Here is a 26,567-nt window from a genome sequence, read left to right on the forward strand (position 1 = left end):
ATGAAAGAATGCGGAAAAAAACACGAGATTTTATGTCGTTGAACTTTGAATTTGTCTTTAATTTACATGCATGCAAGTTTTGACTGAATAAGCGTCCTTGTGGAATTAACCTAATAAAATGTTTCTATGAAAGAAAGTATGCCGTTAAGGAAGCGGAAATAGAATTTAACAGATTGGGAAAAATTTCAAGTTTTAAAATTTTGTGTTTTTATGAGATATTTAACTGTTTGGTGGACAATTACACATTTTATTGAACCTTTGGTTTTCAAATTTAAGCTATTTTGTTTTTGCATGCATAAGATTTTCGACGTTAGATATGCAATCAATAAAAATAAACGTAAACCGAATGTAACTCGTCAAATTCGGTTTTAGAGTTTATGAATTTTCAACTGAAAGATGTAAATTTTTCTTTTAAGCTGAAATTGAACCCTTTATGAAGCCATTTTTTCTTCTAGTAGAGTCACATAAAAATACTGAGTAGATCAAAAAAGGTTTCTGAAAATAATTTCATTTTGGGAAACAAAAATAAAATTAATTGAATTTTTGGAAGCCTTGCCCCCTTTTTACTTTGAAGAAGAGTGAGTGCGAGCTTAGAATGTAAGAACTGATGTACTATTCCGTAACTAGTACAAACTTAGTAACTAGTAACAATCTTAAAAAGAAGCTTTCTTCTTCAGATTGGTAAGAATCTTAATCACGCACACTTATATAAAAAAAATTGATAAAATTGATGAGGATTATACTGCCGTGCTAAGCAAAAAAGTGGTATCTGCAGCTGAGTTAAAAATAAGAAACTCCCGTTCAAAGTTGTGTGTCTTCATGTATTTGATTCAGATGAAACTTTTTCAGATTTTTTAAAAAGTATTTCCCATCGACACATGACCATAAAGCATTGCATTAGGGTAAAATATGTGACAAAGAACCACCTGGTGGCAATAACTCAATTTTGACAAAGAGTGCAGATACGACTTTTGTGCTTAGCACGGCAGTATACTTCTCCCACAGCCTTAGAAAGAATTAAATGAGCCTTTCTGAAAATCATTGAAAATTTTACTGCTGTATTATTAATGATTAAAATATAGAGAAATTTTTACGAACTATTAAAAATCGCTAATATAATTCTTGAAAAGTTTATTGTGACGTAGTAATTAGTACGAATAAAGTAATTGTAGCGATAAGTAGTGTATTGTTGGAAATTCTTCCTGTGTGTGTGTTCGGGGGCAAGGTGCTTGGCACGCAGTCATCTATGTATGTGAAGCTGTTTAGCTTCTTAATAAATAAATAAATAGATAAAAAGGAGAAAGAACTGTTATGAGACTTTTCAAAAATGTTTCCGAGCTTAATCAATTAGCTAATTAGCATTTTTATCGCATGTGTTAAATGTTTAGTTCATTTTACACTTGTATGGAATTCCTCTTTTTCATGGAACTTTACCTCATCATTTTCGGCAAAGTAGTAAAACTAACATTCCGTTGTACTTTCATCGGGCTCGTGCGCTTATCTCAATAAATGAAACTAAGTTTTGTTGTGATTTTCGTATCCAAACATAGAAAACCAGAGGCATTTGAATATAAATATTTTTTCTAAAACCTCTTATTTAACTTTTTAAAAAAAGATTGAAATTTAAGCACAATAGAACACCACACACCAGTTGGCAGCAGAAACAGCGCGACGCTGCGACGCCAGTCGCAGATTCTTGAGGTGGTGTTCTGCAGATTATTTCTAAATTGGAAAGTTTTTTTTTTTTCTTTTCGCTTTATATTTAACATGTAGCACCAACCTATTGAATTTAAGTAAAAGAAAGAATGTAACAGAAGTTTAGAACAGAGTTTACAGTGAAACGGAAAGAAAAAGTGAAAACTAAAAACTGGGGATTTCTGAAATGTTCAACCGGGACACAGGAATACAGGAATGCTCCCCCCCCCCCGCCAGCGTCGCTAGTATTCAAAAGATACACACCTGTGACTGATTTTTGGAGTGTTTTATGAGGCAGTTTATTCTCAATGCTAGGAATTAATGGTTACTAATTATGAACCTAAAACAGGGGTAATAAAAATTCCCATAAGCAGATAAAACTTGAACATTTCTCTTCTTCAATATAAATATTTACAATTTATTTTAAATTGAAAAAAGCATTTCAAATGAGGAATAAAAAAGGAAAACTTTTATATTATAACAATAATAACTTTTATATTAAACAATATTTGGAGAAACTTTTCCATTTTATTCGGACTTTTTTGGTTTTAATCTTGCTGTAAAAATCCTCACAAGTTAATCTAGTATTAATTTTACAAGTCAATGCTACAAATGATAAAGTAATTATCTTAAATAATTCTTCCCAGTTAATTGTTTTTGGACCTCTTTGGTCATTTGTAATCAAATTTATCTTTTTCCGGGACGTGAAGTAAACCGGTCGGGACACCGGAATTTTGTCTGATTGTCCCAGAAAAACCGGGACGTCTGGCTAGCCTACCTATGTCTCACTCGTAACTTTTGTATTAGCATTTTATTTTCAGGCATTCCTTGTTTATGATTTAGAGTAAGTGTTACGATTAATCTAATGCTAGTTTACCTTGCAGACTATTTCTGTGTTTTTTAATCTGCGTTGCTGACTACTGGGGGGAAAAAATTGCTACTGGGCAACAACACGAAATTAGCTAAATCATGGTTATCGTGACCGAAACACATGATATTAGATTCGGATTACGAATACTTCAACTAACTAATTGGCGAAACGTAATCACTGAATAAGCCGTAAACACAGAGATTGGCAATAATACTGAATATTTTAAGGTTCAAAGATTTCCTCTAAGCAAACAATGGATAAGTGTCAGATTTAATCTATGAATACGAATTTATTGAATTTATTTCGAAAGAGAAGGTAGAGGAAAAAATTATCAAGCATAATTTTATCGTATCTGTTACACGTTTTAAGGAATATATTGCATGGAATGTCAGTTAAATACAAAATTGACTTATTACTTGCTTGCTTTCAGCTTTCTTTCCTGCACAAACTATGTAGGAATCAAATAAATACTTGATTGGTCATGTAATGGAAAAATGTTTTTAATGTAATGGAAAGAATGGGGTCGTTTCCAAAATTTTAAAAGTGTTTTTATCTGAAAGAACATGCTTAAAAACATAGGATCTGACCATTTTTTAAATATTTTGTTTAAGTTTAATATTTTTAAAAAATTACTTTAATCGACGCGCTTACATTGTTTACGCTTCTGCCGATGACATCACAAATGATGAAATGCCATTCACAGAGCAAAATATTTAATTCCCATCTTTACTCATGTGTATTGGCAACGATAAGGTTGATAGCAAGCGTAGAGAACAATATTTAATTCGCTTCTTGATTATCATAACGTGGAAACACGGTAGAAAGATGAGCCAACGTGCAAAATTTGTGACGTCATCAAGACCACGCCCTGTTTGAAAAATCGGATATTTTAGATAATTAATTAAAAAATAACTGTTCAGAAAATGAAAGCATTTTCTATGTCCATGTTATTCTTTTAGCTTGTTCTATCAATTTCAGTTATTAAAAGTAGTACTTTTGACTGAAGGGAACAACCCCATTAAAGCCCTCCATTCAGTGCTTTAGAAGGAACTAGACTCGTATTTAAGTTTATTCCCCCACTCCCTTCCAGTCAGTTGAGATATGAATGAGTGGATTTAGGAATAAAGCTCTGGCGGGCCGTTTTTATTTAGAGAAAAGTTAAACATTATTATTGTTATTTACTATCATTTCAAAATAATTTGGGGGAAACAACGCCTCCCATTGCGCGTCAGGTCATTCTCAACTTAAAATAGCTTTTACATATATTTTCTCGATATATTTTAGAAACGTATAAAATTGAATGTCCTCTCCACCCTGGACATACTTTTATAAGCAATAAGTGTGATGCCCGGCGTTGCACTAACTTGAAAATAAAAGTTGAGTCAAGTGACACATGCTGAATAATCAGGTGGTACTAAAAGCAAAAAATAGTGTATGGTTTCGCGCCAACGTGTTAAAAAATAAAAGAAAAACAATTTTATGCCTAAAAATTTCAATGTAGATCTCTTTGGTTGTTTTTTTTTAATTGCGAAAATTCGGTCATTGCCATCAACAAGCAAAAACATTCCCCTTCACTGCTTTTTTGAGGGGGGAGGAGAATCCCACGGGGTAGTTTGCTTCAATCCATAGGGGTCTGAAAAAAACCCCTATGTATATTCCTGAACATCAGAAGATCTCTGTGATAAATTTGGCAAAGATCCGATTTGAACTGCGGAATTGCATTAGGGAAAAATTCTATAAGGGGTGCGCTCATAGAAGTATGAAACCCCCCATTGTGAATTCCTGATCATCCAAGGACCTCTGTGTCAAATTTGGCAAACACCCGACTTGAACTGCGGAATTGCATAAGGAAAAAACACCAATAGGGGTTGCTCTCATAGAAGTACGAAACCCCACAATGTGAATTCCTGATCATCTCAGGACTTCTGTGCCAAATTTGGCAAAAACCTGATGTAATCCGGATTTGTACGAGGAACAAAGACCTTGTCGGAGAAGGGGGCGAAAATTACTTTTTGCTCATATCATCCAGTTATGACAATAAAATTCGCGATAAAAGAGGACGATTTGAATGCAGATTAATTTAAACGATTCAGTTTGAAACAGGTCCGTATGCAAGGGGGTGGAATATAGGGTTCAAACCCCCTCCGAAATTTTTCATCCAAAGAAATGCTTTCCATTATTTATTTTATTTATTTATTTATTTATATTTTGGTGACAAAAGTAATATTGTTGTTATTATTATTATTTCAATTTTATTTGTGAAAAGAAATGAGTATGACTGAAAAATTGTACAAACTCATTGTGTGTTTATGGTAGTTTATGGTAGCTATTGAGAAATTCATTTATTATGTAACAATATGGCATTTTGTAAGAACATCCCCTCCCTCCGTTTAGATAATCTATTGTAACAAAAATCAATAGAATACACATGAAACCAAATTTGATAGACCATATAAATGTTTCAAAGAATGTGTCAGATAAAACCCCCTCGGACACAAAAGTTTAGTTACGACCCTAGTTTGAAAATTCAATGAAAAAATAACAGTCAGATGAATTATTGAAATTACGTTTAAAATACCTCTGAAAGTTCAAAAGTTAACTCCTTTCTTTTAAGAACTTAAAAACCGTGGGCAGAAAAGTTAATTAAGGCATGCCCTGTCTGGAACTTTTCGCCCAGGGTTCGCGGGGAAAACTACAGAAGACAAGCTAACGGCTTTTTTTTTTCTTTTTTTTAACTCACCATGCATGCAGTACTCTGTTACGAATGATGACTACTGGGTTAGGAGACATGTTCTCCGCACGGATGGAACTCACGCCCAGTTGGAGATGACCTTTACCTCACGTGACAGCAAAGGAGAAAGGTTGAAAGGTTCTTCTAATAATGTACAGATAAACTGCCCCAAATTATTATGTAAAAAAAACTTCCACATTGCCCTGTGACTGATTATATCTTATTTATTTCAGAAATTGTTATACCCCCCCCCCTTTGACCCTGCTCAGTCGAGGACGCATCTCTTGAAGAGCTACGGAGCGTTATCCCTAAGCACGCTACCCCCCTTAAAAGAAAAATAAAAGACATAACACCACCAGCTCAGTCATTTCAGCCGAGGACTTCAGTTTCGTGCTTATTGGCACTCATCAGCCCGGCATAGGAAGCGGCTGAGCTGCCAAGAGTGCCAAACAAACTGGTAGGGCATGATATTTATTACATTAAATACCATGCCTTGCCATCAATCTTCGAGTTGAACCGGACAATTGCTTTGGTCACTCGTCTGGACAGTGCTAATTCTATATTAGCTACCAGTTTCTTTGGCACTCTTGGCTTCCTTAAGAGGTTTTCCACCTCCAGTTCAGCCACTTCCTATGCCGGGCTGATGAGTGAGTGCTAATCAGCACGAAACTGCGGTCCTCTGCTGGAATGACTGAGCTGGCGGTGTATTTCTGCCTTAGCCCTGGCTATAGGGCGGTAACTTACTGAAAACATACTAAGATGTTGTTATTTTGACTGAAAAATTAAAAATTGTATATTTACTAACAAATACAGCATCTTTCCTCTCTTTTTTTTCCTCTGGAAAAATATGAGTCCAGTGCTGAAATTTTCATAAATTTTCAACTCAAATTTTCAAAAAACTCAAAGGATTCTTTTATAATATTTTCTAAAATCTCTTCTATTGTCAATATTAGAATATTCGTTTTAATAACATCCAAATTAGAGTAAAAAGTAGAAAGGGGCCATTCCGCAGAAAACGGTCATTTTGTCCCTCATATGACGCTCCATACATTTCATTAAAAACAACAATTTGAAAGGGTAATAAACAAACTTTTGTTGCTTAGGAAATCACAAAGGTATAAGGTTCATTCTCCAGAAAAAGAAACTTTTGAACGCAAATATTTTTCAATTTCGAAACCTTTTGTTTTCTTTTTTTTTTTTTTTTTCATTCTTACATGAAAGTGTTACCTACTAGAAGTAATCGTAAACAATGGCCCAGCTAAGTTCTAATTATTTTACTCTTAAATAATAAAATTAAAAAATGCCTTGTTCACGGTAATAAAAAAAAGGTTAAAAATTGAGGTCAATTCAATATCAAAGTAGTAATTTTGTTAATTGAGCAAATAATGAGCTATTTTAATGATTAGTGGGAATTTAATATTAGGCTCTCTTAATTAAAGTACGGCTTCATTAGTATTTATCGTTTTAGTTCAAATGTGTGTTAAAAATAGTATTTAGTAAATTTGAGAATATACTGGCAATTTATAATAATGGTAGAATGCCTATGATTGATGTATTTACCTCCATCATTTATTTTCACCTCACAAATAATGAGATTGATAAGGTCTGTCACAGAGGTGAGATTCACGAAGGTGAGGAATTTTCCATTAATATAGGCCTAATGGATACATTTTTCAGTTTTTTCTTCGTTGCTTCAATCTGCACATGTCAAGCATATGAAAACATGTTCACTTCTTTTTTTACATTAATTTACATCCCTGAAATTTGAGTTCACGGAGATGAGAAGTCAGAATAACCACATTAAGTTTTACAGCAAAATCTATCTCCTTGTTTTTCGACACAAATCTCACAACTTCAACTATGGCTGAAAATAAACAAGGGGGCTCCCTTGTATCATGGAAAATAAAATTTGATGTCATTACTGCCACGTGTTAATGAGGAATTGCATTTTAATTTTGGGTAACGGAGGTGAGCATTTTCTGTGTGACATGACTACTTAACTTAAAAAAACGAACTAAAATACAATATTAAAAAATTAAATATACTTAAACAATTAGTATTTGAGACACTTGTGAAAGGAATAATAAATAAATAAATAAAAACTTTTAATTTTACAAGTTATTAAGCAACATGAACAGTCACGGAGGTGAAAATTCACATGTTGTGCACCAAAAATATACTAAAATAAAAATTATTGTTAAAAAATTGTTGGCCGGTTTAAATAGATATATTTTTGATGAAATTAAAAAGCATTGTTAAATGAATTGTTCCTTAAAGCTTTTTCTGTAAAAGACGTGTGACAGAAAAGTTACACTTTTTGAAGAATGACCCATAAGTGACTTCTTAAGCAAAAAACCATTTAAAATTATTTAATTAAAATTATTTAATTAAAATTATTTATTTTACCGTTTAGAATTACCATTTAAAATTATTTATTTTTAAAGAAATATAGGAACTGAAACGTGTGAAGCAAAATCATCGTTTTCAGCGGAATGATAATATTCATATTATTTTTTAAATGGTTTAAATTATTATTTCCCAACAAATGAGATATATTTCTCTTTCGTTGAAACCTCAGTTTTCAAAACCTTCAATTTGTTTCCTCATTACTATATTAGTAGAGCAAAAATATTAATCAATGAATACAGCAAACTACAAGAGGTTGACTTTGGATGTCCCGCACGTGACGCATGCAAAAGACTTAAATTTTAAGTAACAAAATATTTCATAAAAATAATACTGTGGTAGGAGTATCTTTATATAAAATGTAAAGATAAAAAAAAATGTGCTTACTCCTGCTTAGTTAAAATATTAAGATCTATAACAAAATATTAGTGAAACTATAGAGTTGGATCGTTCAACACGTGACGGTGGAATGGCCCTGTTACTGCCCGTTTTTCATGAAAAGGCACTTCGCCACGCTCCTCGAACGCAGAGTTCGATTTTACGCGGGGGTGATCATCTACGCGCTTCTAAATGAGACAACCAGACAACTTTAACTTGGGCGTGCATTTTAATGTGCCAAAAAAAAAATTTTTTTGATGTCCTTTACATCACTTGCTTTACTTGTCTGTTGTCATTTTAGTTACTCTTACATTTTAAAAACCGCTGCTTTTACAACAACATGTTATGATCCGAATATACCTTCTGCCGAAAACAGCAAATAGAATCATCGGATACCACGTGACGAAGGAGGAGTCGAATGCTTTCTTGTGAAAAACAGACAATACACGATTTATAACATGGAAATAATAACCAGGGGAAAAACGATTTCAGACTGTTGTTTGTATGTTCTGTGAACTCTTAATTTCATTTTTGCGCTCTTCATATCATTACTTAAATCATCCAGGAAATCAAGTTTTTCCCCATTTTCCTCATTTATGGCAGAGACGAAAGAAAATCTTCAATCCTGTTTAAGGTTGCTGTATGCGATTTCACTTTTTGGCACAAAGGTTTTTTTTATTACTATTATTATTTGTTTATTTCTCTCATTCTAATTCGAACGGAAGGAACCGACAGTTAGTGTTTAGGTAGTAACTGTTTCGGAAACTTGTTTGACAAAGAAGAATAAATCGTTTATTAAAAAAATAAAATTAAAAAAAATAATAATAATTTGAATTTTGCCATCTTGAATTCAAATTATATTTTTCGCAATCACGAGTGTGTGTGTATATGTAAGCGTGTGTTTGTGTGTGGGGGATATGTGTGTGTGTGTGTGTAGGCATGTGTGTTTGTGTCTGTGTGCAGGCATGAGTGTGTGGGTAGTTGCGTGTATGTGAGTGTGTAGGTGTGTGTGTTTGTGTGTGTATATGTTTGTGTATGTGTATAGGTCTATATATGTATATGTGTGTAGGTGCGTGTATGTATGCGTGTAAGTGTAGGATATTGACGAAACCTGGAGACGGTTTTCGCTAGAGGTGCCAGGCGCGGATCCACGGGAGGGGAACTGGGGGAACGTTCCCCCTCCAAAACCCCAAGTGTACCTAAAAGTTTTCAGAACAGAATACAAGAAAATTCTTCCGTTTTTTAAAACTACCCGGGGAACTAGAGGAAAGGTTTCAGGGAAAACGAGGAGAGAATTAAAAAGCGGTTCTGAAGAGAAGAACCACGTAAATGTCCTCCCCCCCCCCCCGTTCACAGAAAACAAAATCGCAAATGTGCCTAAAATTGTTCAGAAAACAGAGTATAGGCAAATTTTTCCGATTTTCAAGACATGAACTAAGGCACCAGGAAAAGCAATTAGACAACAGCAAAAGGGGATCTACGTAGAGGAACTGGAGGAATGTTCCCCTCCCCGATTTTAGAGGGAGGGGAACATGATCTCATGAGTACCTAAAAATTTTTAGAACAGAGACAAGGAAAATTCTGTTTTTTAGAACTTGAACTTGAAGAAAAGCTCCAGGAGAAGCGATCAGACAATACCAGAAGCAGTTAGATCTACTGAGGGGAACTGGGTGAATGTTCCCCTCACCCCAAAATCTTATGTGTAGCTAAACATTTTTAAAAAAGAGAGCAAGAAAATTCTGTTTTATAGAACTTAAAGAAATGCTTCATGAAAAACGATCAGATAATAGCAAAGGAGGACCCATGGAGGGGAACTGGGGAAATGTTCCCCTCCCCCAAAAATATGTATCCCTAAAAATTTTTAGAACAGAGTGCAGGAAAATTCTTCTGCTTTATAGAACTTGAAGAAAGGTGTAGGGAAAAGTGAGGAGAGAGGGAAAGCGGATTCAAAGAGGGGAACTGGGGGAATGTCCATCTCCAAAACTCAAAATCCCAAGTAAACCTAAAACTGCTTTGAAAACAGAGTAGGGTAAAACCACTAGATGTAGACACTTTAAGGATTAATTTTTTCTGTTTGTTAACATAATCATGCCTATATGAAATCAGGAATATTCAGGCGGCAGCAAGCCGGTACCGATGGCTTACCTTTTGTACATAGCTAATACCGTTTGCCCCCCCCCCCCCCCTAGTTTCCTCGGTAGCAACTTCTGGAGGGGAGGCAAATTTACCATATTTCTGTTGTTTTTTGTTGGACCTCGGTCTAATATTTAAAGGAAGATGGGTGAGGGTGGCAGGTTTTAGGTTTTGCTCCGATTCTGAGAAAATGAAGATATGGTATTGCAGGAATGTTAAGATAGGAGGTTAGGAGTTATAGAAAAATACAAAAACTAAATTCATCTGTCATGGTTATGTGCCATTCCAACGTCACATGCGGGACAAAAATACGCTTAAATTTCATTAACATTTCGTCATATCTCCTAATATTTTAATGAAACAGGGGTAAACATTTTTTTTAATCTTTGCATTTGATACAAAGAGATACTACTGACACAATTATATGTTTATTAAACAATTTTGTTATTTAAAATATATATTTTTTTTTACATGCGTCACGTGCGGAGCATCCAAAGTCAACCTCTGGTAACTTGCTTATGAACAAGTTAATATTTTTGCTCTATTAATACAGCAATGACGAAACAAATTGTAGATTTTGAAAGCTATGGTTCCAACGTAAAGGAAATATATCTCATAGAAATAATTATTTAAACAATTGAAAAAAAAAAAGAAAAAAGTATTTGCCCATTCCATTGAAAATGGTAATTTTGTCCCGCACGTGACGGTTCCTATATTTCATAAAAAAGAAATTATTTTTGAAGAAAGTTTTTGCTTAAGAAGTCAGACATGCGCTTGTGATTTCTTAAGCAACAAAATTTTGTTCATCATCCTTTTAAATTATTATTTTTTATGAAATATATGAAGCGTCACGTGCGGGACAAAATTACCGTTTTCTGTGGAATGACCTTTATAAGTTATGCTAAGTTATAAGGCTACAAGAAGTAAATTCGAGTTCGGGGTCTGACTACTGTTTGACCACGGGATTGTATGTAATTTGACAATGTGCCAATTAAAGACGATTCAATCTGAATAAATGTAGCAGGGGAGAAAGGAAAATAACGATGGGATTTTGATGTACGCGTTTTATAATGTCACTAGTGCCTTATTCATTTATTGCATTCTCAAAAATGAAATAAGGGAAAACAAAAATAGTTACCATGGCAACAAAAAAAAAAAAAATTCATTTTGTTCAGGAACGTAAAAGCAAAATGATAAGCTCAAAACTTTGTTGTGACTAAATAAATCAATTAATTTTTGAATTAATTTGAGAATAAACATCGAATATACTTAAAATTTAAAAAATGTTGCTGTGAGCAAATTTTCATTTTTACAAAACTAAGGCTAAATAATAGAAAGGTATAAGTGCACATCTGAAACAAACCAACTACCATCCCTGTAAACTAATAGATACGTCCATTTCCGCCTATAAACCGGATATTAGCCTTTCCATGTAATTGATGGTCAGACAGTAAATATTTTTCATCGTACTTAATTTTAAAGGCTCATCGATATGGCACAATACAGCTTCCTAGTCTTAATTCACTTTATCCATTTTAGAGCCATTTCTAATCTCCCTAACTGTTTTATTTGCTTTTTGTAGTACTATTTGTTTTCCAGTAATCTTTTAAAATAATTCTTTTTGATCACAAACCTGTTTAAACTGTGTTTTGTATATATTTTGTGTAGAGTTGATCATTATTTTTAAAACTTCTGCAATTCAGTGGCGCAACCAGGGAGGGGAGGCACACTGCCCGTGCCCCTCCCATGTTTTTCATAGGAGGGGTTTCCATGTTCAAAAACATTTCTTACACTTAAAGGGAAGAGTAAAATGTACCTTGGAAATCAAAGATATATTAATAAAGGGAAAAAAAGAATGTCGCGGAAAAGTCTATATTTCTTTTGAAAAGAACCTTGAAATAAAAATTTTCAATCGTGGCGGAAAATTGATCAGAAAGTTACATAATACACCTCCTATTTCTTTTAATGCTACGCTTCGGAAATCCACTTCTCCCACCAAAATCTTTAAAGAGCGTCTCAAATCTCGTATTTAGGGCTTCAATTGCGAAAATTTTCCAGGGAAACTACCTAACACCTCGCATTCCAACAACATCGAGAATCGTTTAAGATAGTTTTTTTTTTTTTTTTTTTTTTTTTTTTTTTTTTTTTTTTTTGAGCTTCAATTTCGAAGAATTGCCGAACACCTGATGCTAACAAAAATCATTTGGTCTGCTCACGTTTTTAAGACGTCAATTACGAAAAATTTCCGGACGAGTTCCCGATTGCTCCCGTAGGAAGTCTGAAAATGAAAAAATTCCAATTTCGAAAATTTAAAGGGGAAAGTATTTAAATCCTCCATCATTGAATATCACTTAAAAACTTCGTTTTCTAGGACTTCAGTTTCAAAATATTTTTGGGGAGAGCCCCAGAACCTCACTGCTCGTAACATCATCAAAGTTTGTCTGTAACTGCATTTTTGGAACTTCAATTTCAAAAAAATTGGGCAGAGGGATGATCTATTTAGATCCATTTTATCAAACAATCGATCTCGGGCTGCTGCCCCAAAAAGTCCCATCTCTTTCTCTGCCGTCAACAAATATCGCCTATAATAGTTTTTTCAAAACTTCAATTTTTAAAAATTTCCGCAGAAAGCCCGCCGAAGGGGTCAGATGGCGGAAATTTTAAGAGTGCCCCTTCTAAAATTATTTTCTCGTTGAACCACTGCTGCAATGCAAATATTATTTTCTTTAAGCACTTAAAAATACAACAATGAACAAAACGCTTTTTTAAATTATTATCTGAGAATTATAGTAGCAGAATTTGAAATACATAAACATTTTTGATAGAAATCGTGAACAAGCAGAGGATGAGTTGTAAAACTAAATTTTTATGGTGTTTTTTTTAAATGAGTAGTTTTATATAAAACCATAAACATAACTGCCAAAAAAAGTTCCCCTCCCAAATCCATAGTCTGAATCCGCCACTGAGAGGTGCAGCATCGTGGGTGATGGTGCGGAGGGTGGCGGTGGGAAAAATCAAAGGAACGTCAAAAACAGTCAAATGAAAGCAATAAGCAATCGTGATTGCTCAAAAAAACTAAAAACTCAAGATTTTTTTTTAAAGTTTATATAAAGATAAAAATCAAGTAAAGGGTGGGATCGATTATCTTTACTAATAATAAAGCTGAAAGTCTCTCTGTCTGGATCTCTGTGACGCGCATAGCGCCTAAACCGTTCGGTCGATTTTCATGAAATTTGGCACAAAGTTAGTTTGTACCATAGGGGGGGGGGGGTGCACCTTGAAGCGAGTTTTCGAAAATTTGATTTTATTTTTCTATTCCTATTTTAGAACATTTTTCCGAGCAAAATTATCATAAGATAGACAAGTAAATTACAAAGTTATCATAACGTGGAACCGTAACCTGGACAAGCCAATTGGCAAGAAATTCAACATATATTATTTGTAAATGTACAGGTGAACTAAACGACGAGTATCTAAATGGAAGGAGGGGATGTTCTTACAAAATGCCATATTGTTACATAATAAATGAATTTCTCAACAACTACCATAAACACACAATGAGTTTGTACAATTTTTCTGTCATACTAATTTCATTTCACAAATGAAATTGGAATAATAATAACAGCAATATTATTTTTGTCACAAAAAAATAAATAATTAAATAAATGAATAAAGGGAAAGCATTTCTTAGGATGAAAATTTTCGGAGGGTGTTTGAACCCTATAAATCACCCCCTTGCATACGACCCTAATGCAAATTGAAAATATTTCTGGTCCTCCTATCTATCTTTTAGTTGTCAACCCATACATTTAGCATGAATGTTTAGTAAAATAAAATGCAAAACAAATTTGCTGATACTAGTTGCACAAAGAAGATCATCTTCAAACATCACTGCAATGTAAATGAAATTACTAGCAGGCGTGCTTGGGAATTGAACACTAAGGGTTCCGTGTTCGGCTGACTACCTAACCGGAACATCTGTGTGTCCCTGGATCACGAAAACTGAGATGAGCTCAAATGGCCTTTGCTCCAATGGGTTGTTGCGCCACTGAGTATATAGTTTACTACTATTTATTGTCATTATTATTATTATTCGTCAAATAATATTAATATAAAAAGTTCATATAAAGAGACGCGATATGAGTGAAATCATAGTTTTTGACACAATTTTTGCAAAATCTCCTCAAAATATTTTTTTTATTAAAGAAACATCATCTGCGCTTGATTTTAAAATAGACTTACTTAGTGCGCTAATTTAATGTATTATTTCAAAAATTGACGGGAAAAAAAGAAAAAATGTATTTTTTTTTTTTCTAAAAGTATAAAATGTTGTTCAGAAAAATACAAGGTCTTGAACTTCTTTCTAAAAGAAAGAAATTCAAGACCTTATATTTTTGAATTCCTTTCATTTTAAGAACGATAGAAAAAAATCTCAGTGCTACACAAAACTTTAATTCGAGGGTTTTTTTTTTTTTTTTTTTTTCAAATTTCATTACATTGAAGATAGTTTTATTTATACTATGCATTCCATGAGACTACTTATTTTTCATTTATTTTCCATTATGTTCAACATAGAAACAATGACAGCTACTTCTCGCTGCAAAAAAAATAATACAAAATATATTTTTTACTTAGTACTAGATAGCCTGTTTTCTATTAAATTACTCAAAACTTCAACAGACTTTTTTCTTTTTACCTTTTTAATACCAAAAGTCCAAAAGTGTTTTTTTTTTTTTTAAAGGAAAGAAATTGCCCAATCTTCTAATCTTCTAAGTGAAGAGGAGCTATTTTTAGGTTGTTTTATTGCAGTAGGTACTTTTGTTGCTTTGAAGTTTCCGCAATATCCTCTACGAAAAGTTCTCTCTTTTGTGTGAACTTAAATTTTTTATGAGTTCAAAAGTGATAACGTGTCTTAGAATTTTCCTTGCTAGCAACTAAACTTTCTAGGAACAAAATGTTTAGCAGTGAGAAAACTTTTTTTCGAGCTTGAATGTCTCCTTTCTTTAGTGTTAAACGACGCAATGCTAAAAAGATAAAAGAATGACGTTATTTAGACTATTAACAAACACAGCACAAGACTGAAAATTTTTGCAGTGTATGGGCACAAACTCATGAGTCGCAGGTGCATTTATACTAAAATGCGGCGGAGCTCGTAGCGAGGGGGGGGGGGGGTCAAGGAAAGGCAAATTTGTCATTTTTAGAAAATCTTCGGAATGCTACTCCAATCAAAAATATTCCATTAATATGGAGCAAAATTTCAAAAGCAGGTTTTAATAAATGTAATAAAATTATGAGCTCGAAGTCAAAGAGTCGTGGGTTCGACCCCGGCAGGTCGAAGACTATGCTAACTGTAATATGCTAATGGTGACCGATAGACGTTAATTCTTCTCGTGGTCAAAGTCTTCCCAAGTTCTCATTGTGAATCAGTACCGCTGCAGGTACTGGATCAGGGGTGATTCGACTCCTGATCCGGGTAGATCTGGATAGATGGTGCTGTCATAGCTAAGTGTGCTGTCATAACATATCGTGTGCTGTCTGAACTAAGTCGAACTTTCACCTCAATGGTGCTCATTTAGACGAAGTCACATTATTCTGCCTTAAATCTGATAACAATCTATAATAATAATTTAAAGCTGAAGAGTTTGTTTGTTTGTTTTTAAGGCGCTAATCTCAGGAACAACTGGTTCGAATTGAAAAATTCCTTTTGTAATGAATAGTCCATTTATTGGGGAAGGCTTTTTTTTTTTTTTTAAATCATATTGACCGAAATATTTGTAATAGCAAATTAAATGTTAAATCAATTGTTTAGTTATATGATTTCCTAATAGATGGTGGGGTAAGTTAACTCGTCGAGAGGGCGCTGGCCGACAGTGTCGATAACTGCGAAGAACCATGCAGCGCAGCTCAGACGCGTGGTCAATTAAGCTATTGTGGGACTGTTGTAGTCAGCGAACTGATTTTTGAATACCTTTTTTTGCCCGATATTTTAGGTACATCATTTGATTTTGTAGATTTTTCTATTGGGTTTTGTTTTCCTCGTTTCTTCAACGTTTGTTTTTGTTCTTATAGTTGAAGATAGTTACTTATCCAAGTAAATAATTTGATTTGTCGTATTATTCAATTGTGATTGTTCTTTATAACGTTTTTATTATAGTACTACCCGGGCAGCTCCGGGTGCCGGACTAGTAATACAAGTATATACTACTCCAGCTCAATTTTCCGGGTGGTTTAAATAGTAACACAACAAGAAAGAACTTATTTCATTAATTATATACGTATACGTAATTTTGATGCATAAGCCGCGAGTTTTCCCAGAATAAAATTGAAAAAAGAACCAACCTATTAATCTTTTTGTACTAAAAACAGACTGTCACAAAGCACGTTCTTGTCAAGCAGCAATTTCAGGTTTCGTCATAGGAAACAGAAATTTGATTCATATTAAAGTTGAAGTGTGTAACCTCTTGGAATATTTCGGTTTCTTGTGTATTTATGGCACATAATTGATAAGATGCTGCATTTGTTATCTGTTCGAGTGTTTTATCTTTGTGTGCGATTTTATGACAATGTTCCCTTATTTCCTGCTATTTTGACTCTCACTTTTCACATGAAATCATTCAGTGAGGATGGGAAACTGAAGCATTCTGAGATAGCTGGGAAAGACATAAACTGAAAAATTATACCTTGGGATTTATTTTGTCACATAGTTTCATATGCCCTAGTATTGGGAAAGAGGTTTCTGCGCATCTCCAAAACAAAAGATATCAATTTTTATTGCAAATACAGCGGTAAATCCCTTTCGGTTAATCGAAAGTTTCGCATCTTAGAGAGCTCCGAAAAATGATTATCAGAATATCGCAGTAACTTTAACTCGGAATTTAAATTTGTACTTATTCACAAAATAACTACTACATGCAATGTTTTTAACTATATTAATTTAACAAATTTGTTAAATGAATGTCACACAAATTTGAAAATGCGCGACGTAGATTTTATTTGACATAATATAGTAAACTTTATTATTAATCGGAAATTCTGGGTAAACGGGATCTTCACCTGAAGATGGTTCTCAGAATGTCGCACAAACTTTAACTCTGGATGTAAATTTGTACACATTCACAAAATGACTACTATTTGTGATGTTTTTAACTACATTACTTTAACTATTAACAAATTTGTTCAATGAATGTCAATGTCACACAAATTTGAAAATGCGCGACGTAGATTTTATTTGACATAATATAGTAAAAACTTTATTATTAATCGGAAATTCTGGGTAAACGGGATCTTTACCTGAAGATGGTTCTCAGAATGTCGCACAAACTTTAACTCTGGATGTAATTTTGTACACATTTACAAAATGACTACTATTTGTGATGTTTTTAACTACATTACTTTAACTATTAACAAATTTGTTCAATGAATGTCAATGTCACACAAATTTGAAAATACAACGTAAATTTTATTGGACATAATATTGTAAACTTTTTTTTTAATCGTACTATTAATAATGCAGCTACTGTATTTTTTGTTCTTTAACTTTAAACATAAACGCATAGTTGAAGCAATTTCTTACTAAAATAGTACTTTATACTCACTACCAAACGGCACGACCTTGAGGGTCACGGATTTAGACAAAATCCTAGATAAAGGTTACTTCCTACTAGGTATGAGCCCAGGTAAAGCGGTTTGACTGCGTAGGCCCTAGTTCGGCTGCAATGGGGTTCAAAGTTGATAATTGGGACCCAGATTTGCAATGGAGTTTCCTTTAGAATTGCCATTTTTACCCATGTTCTGCAATTGTACTGCAGTATGAGCCATTTGCATGCACTTACCTTTGAATTATTTACGTTGAATACTAATTTTTAATAAGTGGTTCTCAAATTTAAATTGAACACGACTTTTAATTTCAATAACTTGAATGCCAAAATAACATAGTTGCAGGATGTTTATGGTTTGTAAATGAAACTAATTATTTTAGGTTTGTATTAATTCCATGCTAGTAAAAAATATTTATCGCTCGCTAATGAAAAAATTTACTTTAACTGGATGTTTATCGTCTGTTATCAAAAATATTCTATATAATAGGCAAAAAGTAGGAGAAGAGAAAAAGCTCTAATTCATTGCACGTGGCACATTAAAAAAAAACATAAATAGAAGATTGTTTTGACTTTTCAAGTAACTTTAATAATGCCCATAAAAAAATGAGTGCTCTCTCTTCCACTCGTTGTACTAACAAAAGATGCCAAATGTATTGGGACACAGAACATAGTCTGAAATTCCAAAGGAAATGCTATTGCATTTCTGGCCAAACTAACAACTTTAAAGCCTCGTGGCAGCCAAACTAGGGCCTATTGCAGTCAAACTCCTTTACCTGTGCTCATATCTAGTGGGAATGAACCTATATCTAGAATTTTGCCCAAATCCGTCACCCTCAAGGTCATGCCGTTTGGTCGTCAGATTAAAAAACTCACAAATATTTGTTAACATTTAAAAATTAAGAATTATTAAGTGTTCCAAAAATTTACTCTTGGGTTTGGGAGAAAAAGACATGATAGAAATGCACAGATAGGTCGGAACCTGCAGTTCTCCGGTGGTCTTAAAGTGACATTTTCTTACCATGATAACAAAAATATGAGTATTAATAAAGTAAAATAAAATTCAAAAAACCGTGGTTACCAAAACCGGTTAAAGCATATTCCGGTTAAAAGAGTTTCGGAAAATTGAGATTCTACTGTATCGCTTTGTTCCGATATGCAGCTCAGTTAAAATACGTTTATTTGTTTGAATGGTTTTCAATCGCTGCAATTGCATCCTACGTCATTACGACATATCTTACGCAACAAGTATAGCAACATCCTGCGCGCATTAGTAGTCATAAATAAATTTCAAATAAGTTTTAGAACGATGCGACACAAATGGGAATGTAGGAAGATGGCAATAAAAATTCGACTGACTACAGTTTTCCTCCTAACAACAAAATTCGTTGTTCTTTGCATGGATAACTAACCCCTTGAGCAGTGGCGCAACCCCCAGAGGCATTAATTTTAACATAAATGCAAATTCTAATACAGTAGTTTATGCAAATGAAAGGGCTGTTTTGATCAAAAAAACCCTTTCAGAAGGTAGTTTTGATCAAAAAAATTTTCCAGGCCATATTTTTGATTAAAAAGAAACCACCAGAGGTATTTTTGATCAAAAAGCCCCCTACAGGAGGTATTTCTGGCAGCGCTAGTGCCCTTGAGGAACACCTTTGCGACGAATCTAGGGAAAATGCTAGGAGATCTGGAGAGCTGCTGCTAAGGAGAGACTCCTATTAAAATGCTCTCCTGATCAGGACCTGATTTAGAAATTTTCTGACCATGAAACACATCTCTGCAGCCCAATCTGTACAAAACTGGGCCTTAAATAGTAACATCGATGGAAGCGGTGAATAATTGCAACCATAGAGTAAGGATTAGAGCTAGAGCACACGCCAGGCTTATTTTTCGACTGTAGGGAGCCAGACTGGTTTTAGGGTCAGAGAGTCAGAGTCGGGAGTCAAAGGTTGAAACTTTCAAGAATTGGAATCGGTCATTTCCTTTGAGAGTCAGTGTCAGTGCTGCAGAATCAGAGTCGGGGTCGAACTGATTTTGAGGAAAGAGAGTCGGAGTTGTAGGCTATAAATTCATAAGCCGCGTTCACAACACACTTTTCTACTCCGTAAATCCCCGCTACGGCTCCACAAAAAACCGATTGAAAAATTCTCCGTTTCCATGTAAAAAGAGGATTTCCATTGCACCAGAGAAAGCAGTTTTTACCCAGCATCCTTAGCGGCTAGCAGACGAACTTGCTTCGCGTAATGCATTCTGGGTAAAAACTCCGCTTTGATTCCAGAAGGAAGCAGGAGGAGAAAAATTCCACATATACCCCGCAAATAATCGGACTGCAGTGAAAAGCAGGTTTTTTTCCTGTGTCGAAAGTGTCCATGGAAACGGCCCTATAGAGTCAGTCTTACCTCCGATTCCGCAGCCTTGGATTTGACCGCTACTGTTATGTGAGAGCTCAACGCTCTAGTTACCAGCCAAAAGCACAAACGTAGGGGTCGATCACAAATGATGTTGAGCTTTGAAGGAGGGGGAGGGGGTTCGTAAAATTGTGAGTTTCCGATGAGTGGGAGGGAGGGGACAACAAGAAATGTGACGTCACACTTTTTTTGATAACAATACGCTGAATAAAAACAGCGTGACATGTGACAGGGGGGAGAGGGTAAGATGAAGTATGACACCTTCGATCATTGTTCATTTGAAAGGAAGCATCATTTGAAAATGAGGAAGCTAGTTCATTTAGCAAAACGTTAGCTACCAGTTTCTCGGCCCTCTCAGCTTCAATGAGATGACATATGCTTCCAGCTCGGTTATTGAATATTCCAGACTAATAGATCCATAACAAGGACGAAACTTCAGTCTCTGGGTACCGGGCTGTCGGTACATTGTATCTTGTTCATTTTTCGAACATTATATTGTTCATTTGAAAGGGAAAAACATCCAGTTTATTATGTTGCTCATTTGAAAGGAAAAAAACCTAATTTATTGCAATGAAGGTATTTTGTCCATTTGAAAATTAGCATCATTTGAAAAGGAGGAAGACTTAGTTCATTGTTGGAACATCATACTGTTCAATTGAAAAGGAGAAAAATCTAGTTCATTATTTTGCTCCTTTGAAAGAAAGAAAAACCTAATGCATTTTAAGAACATGATTATGTATGTTTATTCGAAAGAGAGCATCATTTGAAAGGGAGAAAAATCTATTTCACTATTTTGTTCGCAAGAAAAATATATATTCTAGTGAAAATTGTTCACCACAATATTTCTCAGTTTCAAATATTCTTCCAAAATATCTTTTCAACTCGTTTGACATAAAATTTGTTCTCACAATCGTAAAAAACATCTGAGGAAAACGATAGATTCATGGCACGACTCTGCAAGATATGTTGAGCAAGTTTTGAAAAGTTATAGTGGGCAATACATATTTTATTTTAATTTAAGCTTTTGATCGATACAATAGGCAATCCACTGTTTGCTCTTCGTGAAACATGTAATCGAAATATAGGTGCGATTAAGAAATGAATAAATACTTTCGCTGAAATGTAACAGATTTTTTTTTTTTTTTTTTTTGGTATATTGGTATAAAATGCAAACATTTTCAAACAATTGCAGACACGTGTTTTGGAGGTACAAAGAACCCCGTTTTCAATAATAGATGAAAATGTCTTTTTACTCATAAGCTCAATTTTTTACACTGAGAAAAGAGCTACTTATAACCAATGCCTGATTACTGAATAGACCAACTAGGCGGTGGCCTAGGGCCCCCATTTTTTAGGGGCCACTAAATGGCTTTTTTTTTTTAACCAATAGCTAAAACTGTTTTTGCCAATGACTAAAATTGTAAGGGTTGATTACACAGGGGCCCCGAAAAAGCATATGACCTAGGGCCCCCTGATATCTAAATCGGGCCATGCTTATAACACCTAAACACGTGTTTGTATTTTTTGCAATTTTGTGCCTTTTATACGTTACTTAATTACATTTTATAGGCATACATCAATCGAATTCAATTCGAAAAAGAGAGAAAGAAAAAAAAACACTCACCTTGCCCGAAACAAAACATAGACAGAAACAAGAAATGTAATTTTTTAGTCCGCGACATTTTCGAGTGCCTCCACCACAAAAGTGCAATTTCTGAATTTCTTCAATTATTTTTTCACGTACACCCGCTCATCGTGTTTCTCGTTTCCTTTCGCACGACACATTGTTCCTATTGTTTACATCAGAGACCACGGCGGAAAAGAAGAACGAAACTGCAATACCCAGCCACCGTTCTGACTGAAAGCCGCTTGAAAACTGCGGAAAGTTTGCTGCCCAGTCTGACAACTCTGGAATTACTCGGCTTCCGCTCTTTTAGCGTCAGATCCTGTTTTCAAAAGGCTGCAGCAGCCCACAATGTGTGGGGGAGAGCACAAGGTGCTTATCGCGAATGCTACATTATCATTGATAGTGGCACGCACAGTGATAATTCGGTCTGAGACTACCTACAAGTTTCAGAATTGAAATTGAATGGAATTGAAAATAGGCATTTACTAGATCAGAAGTTCTCAAAGTCCAGGCTCGACCCCCCCCCCCCCCTCCAAAAAAAAAGTAATAATATTTGTATCATACTAGGGATGCACCGATCACTCGGCAGCAATTGGAAATCGGCTGTTTTGCCATTATATATAATCCACCAAATTTTGCCGATTAATCGGCGAAAAATTATTTTTCAATAACATTTTCAAAGTATTCCTGTAAAAAAGAAACTGTAATTAAATTTATTAAGAATTTTTGAATATTTTTCTGAAAATGAAAACGGTACTGAATAAAAAAAAAAGAAATCATGCAAAAACTGCATAAAACTAAATGAAATGCAGTGGAACCTCGAATTTACGTTTTCTGTCGGATCAGTGACTAAAAAGTTCCAAGCAGGAAAACGTAAAATCGGGGCAGTGTTAAGAATCTGAAAATATCGTTTAAAAATTGACTCTTATCCAATGAAGTCCCGGGGAAAATGTGTGATCTTTATCTGTTTTTTTCATTTTAGATACAATTTCATTTATAGCAATAGTGGAATCCCGATTTTACGTTGTCCGTTTCATACGTTATCCCGCTTCCGACGTCCTTTTGTGAAGGCTCCTGAAAAAGGCTGCGCTGAGAATGATAAAATGTTTTGGATTTTACGTTACTCTCTTTCAGAAAGTCCGCTTAATACGTTTTTCTTTAAACAGATCAAATTAATTTTTCATCTACAAGACTCACAGAAACTTTTTTTTTTACAGATTTTTATTTTTTCAAGATAGCACTGTTTTAGAACTATTTGAAACCGCTCTAGGATTCTTTTTGTTCTGTCTAATGGGGTCGTTTCCGAAATCTTGAAAGCATTTTTTTCTGAAAGAGCATGCTTAAAAACATAGAATCTGACCATTTTTTAAATAATTTGACAAAGTTTACTATTTTAAAAATTTATTTAAATCGGTGCGCAGACTCAATTTATTTTGACGCTTCTGCGCATGGCATCACAAATGATGAACTGCCATTCACTGTTGCCATTAGCACAGAGAGCAATGTTTAATTCACTTCTTTATTCTCGTGCAGTGACAACGATACGGTTGATAGCAAGCGTGGAGCGCAATATTTAATTCGCTTCTGAATTATCATATCCTGGAAACGCAGTAGACAGCAAGCGTAAGCTTTCAGCGCGCCAGTGGAACACGCGCCTAAGTTCATCATTTGTCACGTCATAAAGACCACGCCTTGTTTGAAAAATTGGACATTTTAAAAAATTAATTAAAAAATAACTGTTGCGAAAATAAAAGTATTTTCTGTGTCCATGTTTTTTTTTTTTTTTTTTTTCTCATTCCAACAACTTCAGTGACTAAAAGTAGTGCTTTTGACTGAAGGAAACAACCCCCCCCCCCCCTGACTGTCTTTTGTATATGAGAAAGATTTCTTCTCGTTGTTCAATCTTCCTTCATGACAATGGGGTTGTTTAATTCAGTCAAAAGAACTACTTTTAGTCACTGAAGTTGATAGAATAGCAACAATAATAATAATAATAATAATAATAACATGGTCCAGAAAATACTTTCATTTTCCCAACAGTTATTTTTAAATTAATTTCTTTAAATGTCCGATTATTCAAACAACGCGTGGTCTTGATGACGTCACAAATGATGCCCTTTGGTGTATTTGTCTAACGCGTTTCCACGTTATGATAATCAGAAGCGAATTAAATATTGCGCTCTACGCTTGCTATCAACCATATCGTTGCCAATACACGTAAGTAAAGATGCAAATTAAATATTTTGCTCTGTGAATGGCAACAGTGAATGGCATTTCATCATTTGTGATGTCATCAGCAGAAGGGTAAGCAATGAAAGCGCACCGATTAAAGTATTTTTTTTTTTTTAATATTAAACTTAAACAAATTATTTTAAAAATGATCAGATCCTATGTTTTTAAGCATGCTCCTTTCAGAAAAAAATTCTTTTAAAATCTTGGAAACGACCCGATTGAGGACTAGACCTGCAGACACCCTTCTTGAAAATTTTGCAGAAGTTGACGCGTATCGTCTCACCACATCACGAATTCCTTCAATGCCAGATTTACGATACGCTTTCGATATAATTATGAAGACGAAGAAGAAATAATTGAAGGTTTCCCCACAGATGATCAAGCGATCCTAAGCATAAAAACTCTAAAACTATTTTCACTTCTGAATGCCAACTAGTGATTGCAGTACCGGTATATCGAATACCGGTCTTTCGATCAATTTTTCAATTTCGAAATACCGGTATTTGCTGAGGTAAGATACCGGTATTTTCGGTATTAGCTGCTGAAAATAATAGTTTTAATTAGATAGTTTTCAATTTAACTTACTAAAAATCTACTTTCATTTAAAATGTACATTTCTTTTTCTATGATACAGAACCAATATCAATCTATTGATATAAAAATTTTCAGAAGTACGAACTAATAGAATTGAATTAAATAAAAGTATCGGAACGGTTGCAAATTGACATTTTCGTTACTAGATGGTGAGATGAAATCGCATTTTTGTGAACTTATGTGCATAATGTTTTTATTTTATTTTATTTATTTATTTTTTCACTCCCCTGACTATTTACTTTCTCTTTTGTGAAAGTCAATTTCAAGTGTAGGTTCGAATGTATTTGTTCTATGAATAATTTATTTCAACCATCAATTGCAATAATACGTAATAATGATTGTTTTGAGGAAAAAAAATGTCTCAACTGTACTGAATTTTGACGGGAAATTTCGTGTTAGTTTGACAAAGGGTAATTTCTAGTCACCGGTTATTGGTTTGTTGTCTTGTCCTACTATTTAGTTTTATACTTGGCAAGATAATGTATATAAATTAGATAGTGCTTTAAAAATTGGCAAAGAGGTAAGACATAATCAACTGGAACATATTTTCAGATACTTGCATACTTATAGTTGTAAAGAATCGCAAAGAAGACAGCAAAAGCGAATTAAAGAAACCAACAGGATCAAAATTGGTTCAGTTCATCGCAAATTTCAAACCAAATGGCTAATGAAATGCAAACACAAACGTATCCTGATCAAGAGAAAATTGTTGAAGATGTTAATATTGGAAAATTATCGTCTCTCGAAGAGAAAATACAACTATACAACTGACAATAAATTCAGAATATTAATAATAATGATAATGATAATAATAACAATAATTACACACAGTAAAAAAAGTAAAAACATGATAGGCACGCAAAAAAGGATTTATCCAAAAGTAACACGCAAGAGACCGAATTATTTGAAGACGGAAGACTTTGAGGCAATTTGAGGAGGTGTATCGCACGTGTTTAACAGTACCACCTACCTGCATGAATTCAGAAAGAGCATTTTTAACTGCAGGAAAATGCACTAACATGAGTTTCATACTTGGTGATAATTTAATAGATGCATTATGTTTCTCATTATTTTTTATTTTTTATTATGAAATTTGTTCCATCCTTTTATATTTATTCACAGTACGTTTTCATAAATACTACAGTATTCGCAAAAAATGAAATGTGGCAACGAAACAACATGTTTTCGATCATTTTTGGAGGAATATCTAATACCGGTATTCCGGTACCACGTTTTAAAAATACCGAATACCGGTATTGAATTTTTGGTCCCGTATTGCAATCCCTAATGCCAACTAAGAAGCAAATTTGCAAAAGAATTTTTAAAACTGAAGCTAATTGTCATAATAACAAATATGGTTTGCCGATTTATCGGTAATCGGCCGGTTTGCTTATCGACGCATTCCTATATTATACATTAAAAATTAAATCTTGAACATTTTTCTAAAATGTATTTAAGTATTGCTCTATATATTTATTCATTTTTCTGTCTATTTTTTTAGAACTAGTGTCTAGTTCTCATCACTTGATGTTATTTATTTTGGGCTGTGTGCTGCGGTAGTAAAAATTGAATTCAAAAATCAGTATCGCCGAACAAATATTATCGAATCATTTCGATTACAAAATCACTAGTAATAAAAATTTATTGGAGTTTGTGAATAATAAAATGTTAACCTTGTTTGAGTGAGATCATTCCTCAAATGAATTGTACAACCATGACGTTGAGTAATTTCAAATAACAACACAGAAAATACAAATATGTTTTATTGCACAAAAAATAAAGCTTTAAAACATTTATGAATACACTAGCAGTACCCGCACGGCGATGCCCGTCCTAAAAATATAAAGGAAGGCCGTTGAATTAAAAAAAAAATCTACGATCTCTTCCGTCCCTTCTG

At 34.0% G+C, this 26,567-nt stretch overlaps 1 protein-coding gene across 1 annotated transcript in view; it reads right to left on the reverse strand.

The window, feature by feature from the left end:
* The window catches only part of LOC129234208 (vascular endothelial growth factor receptor 1-like), a 107,088-nt gene extending 85,009 nt beyond the window's left edge, over positions 1 to 22,079 (reverse strand). Inside the window, exon 1 of the mRNA XM_054868131.1 lies at positions 21,842 to 22,079. Coding sequence (XP_054724106.1) covers positions 21,842 to 21,899 — 58 coding nt within the window. The 5' untranslated portion in view covers positions 21,900 to 22,079. The remainder of the gene's footprint in view (positions 1 to 21,841) is intronic.
* Between the last annotated feature and the right edge of the window lie 4,488 nt (positions 22,080 to 26,567).

The sequence above is a fragment of the Uloborus diversus genome, chromosome 1 (genome assembly GCF_026930045.1).
Source record: "Uloborus diversus isolate 005 chromosome 1, Udiv.v.3.1, whole genome shotgun sequence".
Classification (NCBI taxonomy): Eukaryota; Metazoa; Arthropoda; class Arachnida; order Araneae; family Uloboridae; genus Uloborus; species Uloborus diversus.